The 17,219-nt window shown below is 38.0% G+C and overlaps 1 protein-coding gene across 1 annotated transcript; it reads left to right on the forward strand.

The window, feature by feature from the left end:
* The first annotated feature begins 10,708 nt into the window (after nt 1-10,708).
* Nucleotides 10,709-15,502, forward strand: LOC125478747 (beta-fructofuranosidase, insoluble isoenzyme CWINV1-like). Its single transcript, XM_048587259.1, has 7 exons — nt 10,709-10,933; nt 11,125-11,133; nt 11,807-12,669; nt 13,282-13,440; nt 13,776-14,014; nt 14,182-14,272; nt 15,076-15,502. The coding sequence occupies exons 1-7, from the start codon at nt 10,747-10,749 to the stop codon at nt 15,250-15,252; spliced, it is 1,725 nt and encodes a 574-aa protein (XP_048443216.1). The 5' UTR covers nt 10,709-10,746; the 3' UTR covers nt 15,253-15,502.
* Nucleotides 15,503-17,219: the final 1,717 nt, after the last annotated feature.

Here is a 17,219-nt window from a genome sequence, read left to right on the forward strand (position 1 = left end):
GACTAATGCCCCATACTATTAGGGGCAGAGGCATGATGATCGTGGCAACCGATTACTTCTTCAAATGGGTAGAAGTGGAGCCCATGACTACCACGACTCAAACGGACATAAAGCGCTTCATATAGAGGAACATCATTTACTGATTTGGCATCCCTTAGTCCATTGTCACTAACAACAGTTTGCAATTCGTGGGCAAAGATTTGGTGAAGTTCTTCCAAAAATATGGCATCAAGCAGCACATGTCCACGTCGAGATATCCTCAAGACCATAGGCAGGCTAAAGCATCCAACAAGATGATGGGAAAATAGCCAGACGAACTCCCCTGATGTTTATGAGCATGTCGCACCAGCAAAAGACGAGCAACCGGTGAGACTCATTTCTCTTTGGCATTTGGTTCAGAAGCAATCATTCATTTCAACATCATCGTGTCAAGCATCAGCACTCTACTGCCAATCATTAAGCAGAACAATAAGAAGATGGCCATAAGCTTAGATCTGGTAAAGGAAAAGCGCGAGCAGACCATCACCTGCATCGCAGCCTACCAGTAGCAGCTTCTCTCCAACTACAATAAAAGGGCTAAGATCCAGCAGTTCTAACCTGGAGATCTAGTCCTAAGAAAGGCCTTCATCACTGCCCGCACAGAAGGCTCCAAAAAGATGGATCATATCTGGGAAGGTCTGTACAAAATCAGCAGAGTAGGCGGCAAGGGTAAATACACCCTCGCTACCATGAACGACAAAGAGATCAAGAAGCAATGGAACTCCTACAACCTGAGGAAGTACCATGTGTGACCTCCCACTATATCAAGACCAGAAGACTCAAGCAGCTCAACGGGCACCACCTTGCAAGCTAAGGATTATCCAGTTGTTATGAAGTTTTTTACAGCTAACTTATTCATTCGTTTCACTCGTTTTTCAATGAGGAATTCAGAAGTAATTTACAACTTGGCTCGACTACATGTCTACAATAACTTATCTCTCATGCACTTCAAAAGAAGATCTCGCCCTTCTTAGGGACTTACCGCAAGAATTGCACCAACTCCTTGAGGGACTAACCATGCTCGTCAGTGCGAGAGGGTAAACTAATTCCCTGACACCCACATGGGTCTGCTTTCCAAAGCGAAAAGATAAACTCTACACTCCGAATATCCAGACGTGGATGGGGCGGGCTGCCCTAGTATAACTAGATGCATGATGGCTTGTGCCGGGATTCCTAAAAGTAGCCACAATGATCTTTTTCAAGGCTTAGCTAACTGAAATATTTTGGGTCTCTTGGGCTAATCCGCGGAGAACTGGGCCTTAAAGACGGAAGGGGCATATAATACAGCACGACCTATGGACAGCTGCTCTGGAACCCTAAAGCTGTTACCAAGTGCACTAAGGTAGCCTACGGTTTCCAGGATATTGCCTATGGCTTGCCTTTCGAGCAGTAAAGCCACGCTAGACTTATACAACTGCACATTCTTGTGAAAGGTTAAACAAGCTAGCATGCATATACGAAGCCTTATCCACTGCCGACATGCTACATATTCGATAAGCTTCATCACTGCCGAGCGCGGAACAACCAACACCAAGTCCTAAAGTATTGTGATACTTGCTATGCAACCTACAGAATTAGAGAAAACCAAGGTTAACATCCTAGTGGTTACGCGAACTTGTCTGCTTCTGTAAGTAAGGCATCTAGCTACCAACCTTATGGCTAACAACTTTGCAAAGTTCTACACCAAAGGTTAGGGCATGAACAAAAGAAACGAAGATGGAGAAAAGTGAAGGAAACAAGTTTATTAAATTTTCTAGCAAAATTGATAAACAACTAGCAAAGACCAAAGAAGTTCAAGCAAAGTAAAAGCAACAAGGAAAAACAAAAAAAAAATCCTAAAGGCTACCTAGAAGACTATTTTTTAACAGCTTGGACATCCCACAACTACTCAGTCGCCACACTTTCAACAGTCGTTACGCCCTCAGCAGCGGCACAATTTGGCGCTTCACCCTCAACTGCCCCAGCTTGCGCACCAACCTCTTCGACTACTTCGCCAATAGAATACTCAAAGTAAAGGCAAGCAAGTCTTCCGGAGAAATAGAGAAGGTCTCGAAGTCTTTACCAAAAAACTCAAAGTCAGATGGTTGCCCAAAGAGATGATCTACAAAACCAAGCTTGTAGAAATCGGCTTGACTCTAAGTAAGCGAAGCCTCAAACCTAGCCTTCTCACCTTTAAACTGCTCATTCTCCTCAAGCATACAAGCACGAACACGCTGTAGCTCCTCTACTTCTTTCTTCAAATTGTCGTTAATCTTCAAAGCACCTTGGAGTTCTAACACTTGAGGCTCAAGCCTATCAACAACCTTCTTGAAATGGGTCACTTGGTTGTAAGCAGCAATCAGTTATTCATCATTTGCATAAGCAGCGGAGTAGAATTCAGATATGGCATGCTTAAGATCTTGAATCTGAGGTATGTAACACTCGATCTCTTTCTCTGCACTTTCATACTTTACTTGGATCGCGTCAAGCCTAGACTTCAAATCCACGATCTCTTGGTGAGCAGTCTTAAGCTGCAGAAAAGTGGGGGCGGAGATATTAGACCCCTTCAAAGCAACAAGCTCATATTCTAATTTCTTGACTTTCTCGGCCGATAAGTAAGCTTCGGCTGCCACAATTCTTGCCACCTCCTTGGCAACCTTGGTATCCTCTTAATCAAGAAGCATAAACTTAACTACCAGAATCATCGTTTTCTACATCATGGCTGGCAAAGTAATCTTCCTGTACTCGCTCGTATGTTTCGCAAAAGCACTTGGGCCAACAACCCCTTTGACGCCATCAACAAACTTGGTACATACATCTATGTCCTCAAGCAGATTTGGTTTCAAAAGCGCACAAATCTCAACAACTTCCCCAAAAACATACTTGGTGAATTTTTCACGATTGCCTACACGAGCAGTCTCCTTCTTCTTAGTAGACGAGTCGATCTCAACAGCAGAGGGAATGGGTTTTGGAGCCAACTTTTCATAACAGTAAGCCTCTTCAAATGTGAACCAGACTTAGCCCCAAAATGACGTTTTGGCATAAACTTCGGCACCGGAGGCATGGATGAACTTCTACACTAGGTAATCTTATCAGCAATCAAACTAGTAGCCTTCGGAATGGTATGCGCCACCGGCACAGATCTAGCAGCCTCCTCTTTCTCACCATTGGAAGAAGTCAAGTCAATCATAAGCTTGAGAGCAGTTGGTGAATCTTCGCGAGCAACGGAAAAAGTCTTCGACTTCTTCTCAGTAGGCGAGGAAGGCATCTTTTTCCCACCTTCATTTGTAGCAAGCTCCACCACAGTGATAGGGCTAGCCAACGCCTCAACCTTGATTCATTTTATCTCATCTCTTAAGGGTAGCCCACCTTTTTCACTACGAATAGGACTAAGCAGTCAATGCCACTCACAGTACTCGGAGGGGATACCCAGAGCAACATGCACTTTCTTTATGTCTGGAGAACTCTTAGGAGTTTAGCCAAACTCTGAATCTACAAAAACAGTGGAAGATAATCAGAAAATTAAAAAACAGCTTAGCACAAATACAAAGCAGCTGAGAAATTAAGCAGCTTACTTACCGGATATGAAGACCGTTGGAACATGTAACTCGAGGGAAGAATCTGACTCTCATTCTCCACTTATCTCCAAAGTCTCATTGGCCCAGTCATGATCTTCATTGCTCGAGTTATCAAAAAGCCTATGGCGAGATTGCAACTGCCCAACTCCTTCAATGTGACCTATGTCAAAGAAGTACCAAAATTCGTTGATGGTTAGATCTAAGTCAAATAATTGGCTTAAATTGTGGAATCCCACCATCACACGAACCGCATTGGGAGAACATTGGGCCGGGGCACATCTTATGAAGCAGAGCACTTCTTGGAATAAACATGGCATAAGAAAAGTAAACCCCAACGCAAAATACTAGGGGAGGAACTTGATGGCTCTCTGAGCCCCATCACATGGCTCACGGCTGCTACCATCCTTAACACACTTCACACGTACTCCCGACAGAATGACATGCCAATATGCCTCAAGAAAGTCTCTAAAAAAGTCATCAGAGCTAATTTTGAAGTAAGCAGCCTTAAAGTAACCAACCTTGCTTAATGACCCACCTTGACGATACAATGGCAGCATACTATCATCATTCTTGTGGTACAAGGAAGACATGCTTGAAGAAATTCTACAAAGATGCAAGGAAGATTTGTTAGGTGGCTACACAAAAAAAAAAAAAAAAAAAAGGGAAGGGCAACTTCAGCCCAAACAAGCGGGCCAAGCTCTGCGGCCTTCCTCTCTTCCCTTAAGCACGGGCCCGAGCCCAGCTTAAAAAAAAAAAGCATCATGCCCTACGGCCCGAAATCAGCAATCTAGGAAGCCCAGCCCATGCTGCCTCCCCTCTCTCACTTTCTTCTTCTCGACCCAAAGGCGACACGGTCCAATCTAGCAAACAAGGGGCTGGCGCCCCCGCGCCACCTTTCTCCTCACAGCCCAAGCACAAAGGCCCAGACCGCAGCACCCAGGTGCCATCACAAGATCAACCCAATGCAACCACTGTGCCGTGGCTTTTTAGCCACTTTTTTCAAGCCTCATCGACCCCCGTCGAGCCAAATTTCAAGCCTCAAGGCTCCCAAAAATTCTGAAGACAAGAAAATTAATTTTTTTTTCTAACCTAGAAGCAACGAGAAGGCGAAGCAAGCAACGAAAAACAATCCTTTGCACGGGTAAGATGTAGAAGATTGCTAGAGGAGGGGGAACAAATATCCTCTAAGCTCTTTCTCTCTTGTAGGGTAGAATAAATCACTCTCCCAAGTTGATTTAATAATCCACTTAAGGTGTACTTATATAGGCTTTAAGAGAAATTTATTTCCCTTTCCTAGAAGGATCTAATTTCCTATTGAAGAGGGAATCTAAATCAAAATAGGAAACAATCCTATGTTTCCCAAAGCAAGCAAATCTCTACACTTGTTGCCCTTTTCTACGAGCAGCCCAACAGGTGTGAGATCATTTGTGGAGCCAAAAATAATCAAGAGGTCACACATGGATTTTTGGGTGAAAAAGACAAAATTACCCTCAGGGAACACCGGAATCCCTACGTGCGAGCAGTGGACAATCATCCCTCAATCAAGTCAAAAGTACCCAAAATACGTATTTATTTATAACCTATTTCATTTATTCTCATCATATCTTCTCCACAAGGTAACCCCCGAATCATTCCTCTTTTATTATATTAATTAGCTAATAAATTAATTAATTATTTCATTAATTATCTAATTAACCAAAAATCAAGAACCTAACCCACAAAATCATACAAGTGGCCGGTCCTTCCTCTCCCAAGGGGGCCGGCCACACCCGTATATAAACCCCCTCATTCTCTCCAAAACTCAATTCCAATTCTCTTGCTAAATTCTCCGAACACTTTTCCCTCAAAATTCAAACTTTGGCATTGGAGGTTCTTCGGCCAAACCCCCCCCCCCCAAAAAAAAATCATCGTGGGCAGTGAGGCTCTTGGCTTTGACCTAAGGTGTTATTTATTTTGTAGGCGCAATTTTGTCAAAGAACGAGGAAGAAATTTGCATCCACAATATGCAGCCTAATTTGGTATCAAATTCACCATTCATGAGATTCGAACCTAAGACATTTCACTTCCAAGTAAAGAGGAATGTCACTAGGCCGTAGTACTAAGTGACATTTTTTTCTATAAATACTTAATAATGATTTTCCATCATACAACACATTTCAATATTTTTAAATACTCTCAAACAATCTTTTACTATTATTGAAAATTAAAAATAAAATATTATTAGTTTTATAATAAAATTCTTTTATTATTTTATAAAAATAATAACAATATTTTAATACCAATAGCCTAGGCTATTCAATTTAGGGGTGTAGATGCACTTGGGCAATTACGGTTCACCTTGGCAATTAGGTTGCCTATAGCCTGGGGGAACTTTTAGGGGTGGAGTTGCTCTAAAACTAGCTAACATTCCACATGTGTGACTGCAACATGGGCACAAACAAACAAAACAGTTGAACAAACTCCTACAATAAAAGAAAATTACAAATTGACCGCAATTTCACTACAATTTAACTCCAATTACTTGTGATTAAGGCAATCATAGTACATAGGAATACTTCCCCTTAAGAAACAACCTTGTCCACAAGGTTCAAACTGAAAAATTTGGAAATCTGGCTTTAAACTCATCAAAATCCTACCTAGTAGCATATGTTGCTTCTTGTCCATTCCATTGCACTAGAAGTTGAACACCAACTGCATTTCCCTTCTTGTACATTCTTCTAGCAAGGATTGCTAGAGGGGCTTCATGTATCAATCAATCATCTGTCACTTGAGGCAAAATCAAATTTGGAACCACACTGACTTCCAATTGTTTCTTGAGGTAACTCACATGAAATACAAGATGGATTTTGGTCCCTTCTGGCAATTTGAGTTTTAGGTCAAATTGGAATAACCTGCAATTTAAAATCTATATACATTCTTGTCTGACTAGTTAGCAACACTCATCAATTAAGATCAGATATGCTAGTTTACTCATAGCGGAAGTAATCAATTAAAAACAGTGTATTAAAATGTTCATAGTTAACTAAGATCCAGTTTAGTGCACTTTTTAACTCTGACAAGTTTAGTTGCATGGATTTGTCTCTTTGCAAATAATGATGAACATATCACAAGTAAAGGGAAGGTAAGTAAACTAGAAAAGCGATAAGTTGCACAAGATGTTTTTGGCCGAAAAAAACCCACCTCTGGGTTAAAAAACCGAGGACTCTCCATTGAGTCCAATCCACTAGTGAAATCAAGATTCTTACAAAGTAACCACACAAACTCAATTCCTAGATCTTAATCTATGGAGCAGCTTGTACCTTTGTGCAACCTTGCCCTTCACGAGATAGATTCATTCGGTTTTCACGAAGTGGCAGCTTATCCTGAGCTCTTCACCTTGTGGCGCCAAAATCAATTCAACTTATGCAAATGATTCTAAGCAAATCAAGATTTGATGTCTAGTCAATTTCACTTGTCGAACACTTAAAAGATGAAACTAACGTGAATTCGAAAAGTGGTCAGCTCGAAGATTTGAAACTAGAAAAGCTTGACCTAAAACAAAGATCAAAATCACAAAAACAATGCTACCTAATATGCATGGGTGTGGGTATTTAGTGCATGAGTGCAATTTTGTGGCTAGGGTTTTCAAGTAAGAACAAAAGGGCAACTCATAGCTGAAAACAACCCTTATCAGAAAATATAAATCTCTTAGCCTATTGAAAATAAAACCCTAGATGAAGCTTTTATAGTGGTCTTTGTTTTAGACAAGAAAGGGGACCCAAAAAAGCCACATGTCATATGCAAAAGCAATCTGGAAAGATCTAGGGTTGAAAAAGTTGAAAAACAATTTTCAGGAAAAAGTTGTCAGATGGCCCATGTGGGTTGTCTTCAAGTGTGCCCAACTCGCGTGAAAGCAACGAGAAGTTTTGACGAGATAGAACCACTAGACATAATGTACTAGAAATAATAGCATGAAATACATATGTATGAACAAACCTTTGATAAAAAAAGTTAAGCTCTTGAAGTGATATTTCTTGCAGCATGATCCCAAAAGTAGCATTTTAACCCTAAATCTAACTAGAGCTGTGTGAATTTACAACATTTGACAAGGGAGTAAAACTAGACTTCATAGTAGGCCACTGCACCAATCTTCTCTATGATTTTATATGGACCATAGAATCTTAGCTACAATTTCTGATAGCTATGAGAAGCCAATGACTGTAATTGATCGAGAACCAATCTCAAATCTACCATATCACTCACTTCAAAATACTTCTCAATCCTCTTCTTGTTAGCTTGCAATTTCATCCTATTTTCAGCCAATTCCAGATTGTACTTAAGAACAGCTAAAATTCCATCCATTTTGACCAAGGTTTGTTCCAAATAATCAACTCTTAGATTTCCCATTTCATACACAAGCTCAAAATTAGTGAACCTTGAGGATATGTGGTAAGAAGTACTAAAGCAGCACTCAACCCAAGGTAGCCATTGCACCCATCTCTTAGGTTGTCTTCCCATAAAGCACCTTAGGTATGTTTCCAGACATCTTTTCATGACTTCAATTTGGCCATCATTGAGGATGGTAACCAAAGCTCATAACACAGGGTCTCTGTCACTCACAAATGAACTTGGCACTCCATGGAGTTTGAAAACCTTCTCGATAAATATTTTAGTCACATTTGCCACAATGTAAGGTGTGAAAGAGCTATAAATGTGCGTACTTGGACAATCTATTACCACCACGATGACAGTTCTTCCCTTACAATTGGGCAGTTCTACTGTGAAGTCTATACTAATATCAGTCCATACCTTCTTAATAATTGGGCAATCCTTTATGATCTTTTGTCTCCACTATGATAATGGACTCAGTATAATCATTTTCTTATCATACAAAACCCATCATCAATTGAATACTTGGCAAGTGTAGAACTTAAACTCCCTTATTGGTACTATCATAGACTTCTTTAAGTTTTTTTTTTGCAACCCACTCATTTACTTCATTGTACCTTCTCAATTCATCCATCCACCCGAAATAGGGGTAAGAAATGGTTGCACATTCCATCGTAGAACAAGAAGTTTTCACTAAGAATGAATGCCTCCTTGTATTCTAGAAAGAGCATCTGCAACTGTTTACGCTCAAAACTTGTAGGTTAAAAAATTAAGGTAATTAGCCCTTGGTGGGCTTGGGATTAAAGCTAGAATGAAATAGATCTAGGATTTAAGTGGTTCACCCCTTAAAACTGGGTTACATCTACAGTAAAGTCAATTTGACTTTAACCTTGCCACAAGTCATCTATAAAGGATGAGGGGAAGAAGGAGATGCAACATCACAATTCGGGTAAAATATTATTGTTTTTCAAATCTGATTGTTACAAGAGAGAATGAGACTTTAGAACACTAGCCAGCATTCCACATGTGTAACTACCACATGGGCACAAACAAGCAAAACACTTAAACAAACTCCTTCAATAAAAGGCAAATTATACATTGACCCTAATTTCATCACAATTTAACCCAAAAACCAATTATTTGTGATCAATGCAATCATAGTACATAACAATTCAAGCTCACATAAGACCTACTTCAACATTGGGATAAAACTCAAATTTTAGGTTCTAAACTACCCCAACTTACTCCAACCTTTGGGCCAATATGAGTTTTAACTCAAAATTTTTTTTTTTGGGGTAAATTTAGGCCAGAAATCTCCCATGGGTTAGGTCCACCATATATGTTTTTTTTTTTTTTTATTTGTAAATTCATTGAATTCAATGACTAAAATCTAATATGATTAAATCCAACGGTAAAAAATGTTCAAATTTAAATCTAACGGCTAAAATAATTATAAAAAAAAAATTCTTTCATGTGTTTCATATTCTTTCATAGTGTTCTACGAGTTTCATGGTGTCAGTTTAGTGATTTTTCAATATTTATCGGAATCTAAATATTTTTATGTTAAAATGTTCATAAAATTAAATTAGAATAGTCTACATAATTTTTCTTTTTTAAAATGTTATTTTAAGAGAAAAAATTATCCTAAATTCATTCTTTAATAATATCAGGCTAAAAATTTAACCCGAAAAGGTTGGAGCAAAAAAACTGTTTTCAAGTTAGAAATTTTAAGTTTTAACTCAAAGGATTGGAGATAAGCAAATGAGGTAGGGAATTTTGGAACTGATTATTTTATATAAATCTGAGGAAACTCTGTCAAGCCTATGAGTTAATTACCAATTTGTTTTTAGTCAAGCACAAAGTTTTAGAGCAGCATCTGGAGTGATGTATAAGGGATAGAACAAGTTGAAGTTAATGAATGATTATGTTATGCATGGTTGACAGTGTTTGAATATTAAGCTAGAAGCTATACAGGGGACATGAACTCAAGGCACATGCAAAGCTGACTGGGTCGTCTCAATGTGTTAAAAAATGCGTTCTTTAGATTATCATCATACTGCACTTCTATATATTTATAAGATCTCGAATGCATGAGTACATGCTTTTAATCACGTGAATTACAATTTTTTTTTATTCTGTCATTTTTTGTTTGTTTAACATTACTTTTGACTTGATTACCAAAAAGAAGAATGGTAAGTTCAAACTTGTTTATCATAGTGTCATAAATAGTAGTTTACAGTATGTTTTCATGGTACGTACTACTGAAAGATTCTGAAAATTATTAACAATTTGATTTTGCATATAGAGATCCCATATTTGTTTGCAACTGTTAAATTTTACGTAAAATTCGTACTACTGAATAAATTGTAGCAGAATAATTTTTGAAGATTATTAAACAAAAAATTGAACACGCAAGTAGAATTGTATGGTGTAAAGAAAACCCTTTTCTAATACCATGTAGCCAGAATGATAGAAACAAAAGGCAACCCTTTACTTTTGAATTTTTTATTTGAAGAGATCAACTAGGCTGCTAATTTTCTGGATCCTTGTCCTAAAGTTTACTTTTCCTCCTTCAGATCTTATGATGAGACATCACTCTGCAATGACTTTTTGTACTTTATCTCACATCTAACCATCCACCCTTAGCCTTGACTGCTCCTCCGAACAAACAAAAAAGTCGTCGTTTTTATTTACAGCTAGTACCGCATGAGTCATGACTTCTCCTATAAATACCCCGGATAACGTTCCCTTAATTTCTCACCCCCGCAGACACAAAGCCACCATGTCCATCTCCTCTCTCTTCCTCTACTGCTTTCTCTTTCTTTGGCTAGGCCATGCTGTTGTTCAGCTTGAAGCTTCCCACCATGTTTACAGAAACCTTCAAACTTCCGAGCTAACTTCCTCACATCAAGATAATGAACCCTACAGAACTGGTTATCATTTCCAACCTCCCAAGAACTGGATCAATGGTATATTTTTCTATCACCTTTTAATTTTATGCATTAATTTATTCTATTTTTTGTTCATATATTTTCATTCTTTTTCTATCACCTGTCATTTTTATTGTTTATAACTCTAACATTTGTTTTCTTGCTTCTTGTTTTTGGCATTGACTTGTTCTCATTGTGGAATGGACGAATCGGCTTGTTTGGTTGCACAGATCCTAATGGTTAGTTTGTTTCTCCTTTTGTTCTCTTTTCTTCAGAAGTATTTGTTTCTCCTTTTGTTCTCTTTTCTTCAGAAAGTATTTTGTGCAATTAGTTAAAATCAACTCTTCTCTTACATTTCTGGGTTTAGTGTATGGGCTTTCAGGATCAAGCATTAGCATATGTGTCGATAATCTTACGATTAGTTCATTTTCTATGAACCTATATACATATATACACATATATACACATACATATACAAATATTACTGGAAGCCAAAGTCACCTTCAAAAGAAAAACAGTCAAAGTCATGATTGGTGGCTTTGTATTGTCAAAAATGCTGCGATGCATCAATGTATACAAATATAACTGGAAGCCAAAGTCACCTTCAAAAGAAAAACAGTCAAAGTCAAGATTGGTGGCTTTGTATTTGTCAAAAATGCTGCGATGCATCAATGTATATTGCATACATTGCTCTGTAGAGTACATACAACCGTCAGTATAATGTTTTCATCTAAAACATTTAAATCTAGCCTGTCAGTTTAGCAATGTGTATACAATGATGCATAGTAGAAATAATCTTGTATTCTTGCTTTTTAATTTTAGCCACACTTTATTTGTTCCTTTATGGGTTTAGGCTTTTAGGCACATTCGAATTGTAAAGTGTTAAAGCCTCGTCTATTACTCTTGCTGCAGGACCATTGATTTACAAGGGAATTTACCATCTCTTCTATCAATACAACCCTAAAGGTGTAGTTTGGGGGAACATTGTGTGGGCTCATTCCACATCAACTGATCTTGTTAACTGGACCCCACATGATGCTGCCATCTTCCCATCACAGCCGTCCGATATCAACGGCTGTTGGTCGGGTTCCGCCACCATCCTCCCGAGTGGCAAACCGGTCATTTTGTACACCGGAATCAACCCCCAAAACCAGCAGGTTCAAAATTTGGCCTTCCCCAAGAACCTCTCAGACCCATTTCTTAGGGAGTGGGTCAAGGTCCCACAAAATCCCCTAATGGCACCCACCCAAGCTAACCGTATCAACGCAAGCTCATTTAGGGACCCCACAACTGCTTGGTTGGGCCCAGATAAGAGATGGAGAGTGATCATTGGAAGCAAGCAGAACCAAAGAGGATTAGCTATCCTATACAGGAGTAAAGATTTCCTTCATTGGGTTAAGGCCAAACACCCTCTTCACTCGGCCAAGAAAACTGGAATGTGGGAATGTCCAGATTTTTTCCCAGTTTCAATCCATGGCCAGAATGGTCTTGACACATCAGAAAATGGTCCTGCTGTCAAACATGTGCTCAAGGCTAGCCTGGATAACACTAAACATGAGTACTACACAATTGGAACCTATAACATTGACAAGGATATATATATTCCGGATAAGGGTTCAGTGGAGAATGACTCAGGCTTGAGATATGATTATGGAAAGTTTTATGCTTCAAAAACTTTCTTTGACAGTTCTAAGAAACGGAGGATATTGTGGGGTTGGATTAATGAATCTTCGAGCGTCGAGGGTGATATCAAGAAGGGATGGTCTGGACTTCAGGTAATGTTCTTTTGCCAAATAAATATTTATGCTGTCAAATTATGAATCTAAATCATACCGTTATAAAAGAATTCAGATCCTCTCAAGATCACCAAAAATTGAGCCTAAGAAGCAAATGATCCGGACGGTTGAAATTTGATCCTTAAGCTTAGTTTTTAGGAATCCAAAGAGGATCCGAGTTCGTTATAAAATTCACAGCATTACAACACAATTTTTGATGTACATAATGTTTGACTAAATTAGGATTTTCCAACATTTGTAAATTGGTCACAGGCAAGCGCTACCTACTTCTTAATTGTGTGGTCACAATCAATGCTATTTGCTAGTTGCTAGTTGCTAGTTGCAATTTTATTTTTATTTTTCAAAAATAGAACAAATGATGACAAGTCAAGGTTAGATTATCTTTCGGACCACAAATCTGGTTTCCACATCAACAATAGATTTCGAACCCGAAACCTCCAAATTTTTTTTAAGAAAACCCGAGAAATTCGCCCTTTACCACTGATGATTCTATTTCCTATTTGCTATTTGGTATTTAAATAATCTCCAATTAGCAGCTGGCTTTTGTGAACTAAAGTCGAGTAGTGTTTGCATTGACTTTGACTCTCGCAGGCAATTCCAAGAACCGTATGGCTCGCCAAATCCGGGAAACAGTTGATGCAATGGCCGGTACAAGAAATTGAAAAGCTACGTGGAAAAACCGTCAAGTTGCCAAGCACTGTGCTTAAGGGAGGATCAGTGATTGAAGTAGTTGGTGTCACTGCAGCACAGGTGAATATTTTATAAGGTGAATATTTTACACATTCCATTTTACTTCTCACACACTCCTTGATAATTTACGTTCGTTGATCTTTTTCAATTCATCTGATCCGACGGTCGAAAATTAAAAAGATATGTGAGAAGTAAAATGGAGTGTGTGAATATCACACTTCTATTTTATATTGCCATGTTTTTTAATTTATACGAGCGATATTTCACTTTAAACTAGGTGAAAGAAAATTCAAATACATATAGAAAGCACATCCGTTCTAGCCCTACGCCCACGTCTACTACCAACCGTTTTAATTTTGGTGTATTTTCCTTTTGTTTTGTCAACTGTTTTGCAGGCAGATGTGGAGATTACATTCGGAATAAGTGATTTTAAGAAAGCAGAAGTTCTTGACCCTAGTTGGACAGACCCCCAACTTTTGTGTAGCCAAAAGAGTGCCACAGTTAAAGGTAATTTAGGACCATTTGGGCTGTATGTTTTGGCTTCCAAGGGCTTGAAAGAATACACAGCAGTGTTCTATAGAATATTCAAAGCCAATAACAAATATGTGGTGCTCCTCTGCAGTGATCAAAGCAGGTCTCTCTCTCTCTCTCTCTCTCTCTCTCTCTCTCTCTCCGCCAAATGTCTAACCAAACTTCAGATTGTTAACTACTTGTTTTTTTGTCTAACCAATCTTCAAATTATTAACTACTTGTGTATTTTTTTTTTTTTTTTTTTTTTTTTTGGGTGTTATGGGTCGGTAGCTCTTCCTTAAATAAGGATAATGATAAGACCACTTATGGAGCTTTCGTAAAGATGGATCCTCTTCGTGAGCAGCTGTCGCTAAGAAGTTTGGTAAGTTGCTTTAAACTAATCTATATATATATATATATATCATTTTTTATTGAAAACGATGTCTTTCTATATGATCATGGGCCTCCATACATATTGCATTCATGGAAAAGTTTATTTGAATTTAAAAGTCTTCCCCATGAGAAATTTCAATCAAGCACATTTGAGAATCTAGAATCACCTCATGGGTAACAGTTCATAAGAAAAGGTCAAATGCTACGATCAATCTTATCGTATCGTATTAGATGAAAAACTGATTTCTGGTTATTGGCTTTGCAGATCTCATTATGAGAGTCATATGTATTTGCATTCATGATCAAAAATTACTCATACGAATATATGCAAACACTCTTTCTAAAATTGGAGAGATTTTTTAATGTGACCTGTCACACAGGATGGTACATCACATGTCGCTATATATATGGTGGGATATATGTGTTAATAACTTAATAACTTAAAAAATAAAATTTATCACCGCTTACATAAAAACACATGGTATATCATTCGTATTCCTGTCACAACTAAAAATTTCTCCTAAAATTGGACTAGTTTACATGCAAAATGGGGATTCTAGCTACTTTGGGCTCGTATGCATGCGCCACAATCTTTGACATGCATTACTCATTCGTTGCACATTTTACACTTGTCGATATGCCACTATACCAGCTTTATCCCATATATATGGTTCCTTCTTTTTGGATATGGATGCCTATACTTTTTCACTTCATCCTTTTATTTTTACCCATTTCATGATAAGAAACATTTGACCTAACGTACTTGGAATTTTTCCTCCTTTTTCTAAGCAGATTGATCACTCAATAGTGGAGAGCTTTGGTGGAGAAGGCAAGGCGTGCATAACAGCTAGGGTTTATCCCACATTGGCCATTGACGATGATGCTCACTTGTATGCCTTCAATTATGGAACAGAAGATGTAAAAATCACAGGGAGTGCATGGAGCTTGAAAACAGCAAAAATCAATTGAAATATGAAATCGTAAAGACTACGGGGGAGGAGGAGGAGGAGAAAATTAATCTTCTTCAAAGTATAAAATATTGTTGATTCTGGTGATCTTAGATCATTGATTTCGATTAACTCTTCAGATAAAATAATGGTGTCAATATATATATATATATATATATAAAAATTGTCATCACTTCAATCATGTATTTCGATCGATTGTGTCTCTATAAAAGACTAATGGTGAATAAAGATAGAAATATATATTGAAGGCATTTGGTTTTTGCTTCCTACCAACACACAGTTTGGCACGTTGTGCATAAATATTTTCTTTTTGTGTTTTTAACGAGTCATTTTATATACATGTTAGACTTGCAAGGTAAAACGATAACCATTCCTTACATGTAATGGGCTAAATATAACATATGACATGTACTCTGCTAAGTTCCCACAAAACTAACTATGTTTCATAAGGTGTATGTACGCCTGTAGATCTTGGCACAGTACAGAAGAGTTCGCTAAAGTTTCTCTCTTAAAGATAGGGTTTGGGTGCTACGTACTAAATAATTTCTCACAAATCAGGGGATGGCTAGGGTGAACTAGAGAAACAAATTCTACCTAGAATTTTTGTTGCTCTAACCGACCATTATTGCACTCCTCTCTCTACCTTGATGTGGCTTAGCCATCCTAATTTTTTGAGAAATTTTTCAATGCATCCAGAACACGACTCGATATACTAAGTGTCATAATATAATTGGTTGAAATTTTTTTTAAATTTCCAATCAATTGTAATATTGCATTTAGTATTCCGAACTATATTCCCGACACAGTAAAAAATTCTCTCCAAACTTTTGTTGCTGGATCCGTGCATCGGGAGAGTAAGTGTTGACTTTGATTACTTTAACCTATATCCTACGTAACGTATGTGTAAAATATACTTGGGGTGTACAGGTTCCATGTTCCTATGTACTTATTAATTGGATGATCTGTCATTGGTAGTTGAAAACTTCAAGTGATCTCATCACATCATGATTATAGAAATCTTCAAACCACTCAATTCACAATCTACACATCTAACCTTATGGGCTCGCTAGATGTCTAAGATTAAATTGGATTTAATAATCTGTTAATGTGTAAATTATGATCTGATGTGGCATTTGTAATTCTAGCTCATATTGCTAGAATAATTAGCTAAGAGTTAGTTCGGTTGTATGCTTTCTTATTTAAGTCTTATAGGTCTTAAGTAAGTAAGTTGTCATGTGACTTCATCTCATAGGGTGTAAGATGGAAGACTAAGATTGCCTTGATGTAATTTGAATACTGCCAAAAGTGTATAACGGTTAGAATCAGAGTGATATTCCCTCACTTTCTCTCTAGCGAATGTCATGGTGAATGTGTGAATGAATTGATCAGAGTTACATTCTATGTTGCTCTTTCTCTCTCTCTCTCTCTCTCTCTCTCTCTCATCATCTTCCATTGTTGTACTGGAATTTCATCTAAATTCTTTGTGAATCTGTGTAGTTATAGCTCACAGTGCATCATTATTTTCTCACTCTAACATGGCCTCAAAGTCAGGTTAGGTCTGAATTTCTGGGCGTCGATTATGTGAGTGGTAGTGAGTTCATTCCGCAACATCTTGTTACAGAGAAACTAGTAAGAGAGGTGTGATCTAAGTCTAACATGGTTGGTTCTGGCGAATGGGAGCTTCAAGCTCTGATATTCAACGAAGAGAATTTTGATTTCTGGCAAATTTGAATGAAGACGATCTTTCAATCACATGAACTATAGAGTATTGTTGAGATGGGTTTTGTTTCTCCGGCGAAGGAAGAGGACGAGCTTACAGAGGTGGAGAAGAAACTGCATCATGAAAATCTAGTCAAGGACGCAAGGGCTTTTGGAATCATTCAAGGAGCTGTATCAGATCATATTTTTCCACACATCGCAAATCAAGAAACTGCAAAGGCAGCATGAGATATTTTGAAGCAAGAATTC

Source organism: the organism of the source record quoted next, unplaced genomic scaffold (genome assembly GCF_019419815.1).
Source record: "Pyrus x bretschneideri cultivar Hongxiangsu unplaced genomic scaffold, Pyrus_bretschneideri_v1 Contig26, whole genome shotgun sequence".
Lineage (NCBI taxonomy): Eukaryota > Viridiplantae > Streptophyta > Magnoliopsida > Rosales > Rosaceae > Pyrus > Pyrus x bretschneideri.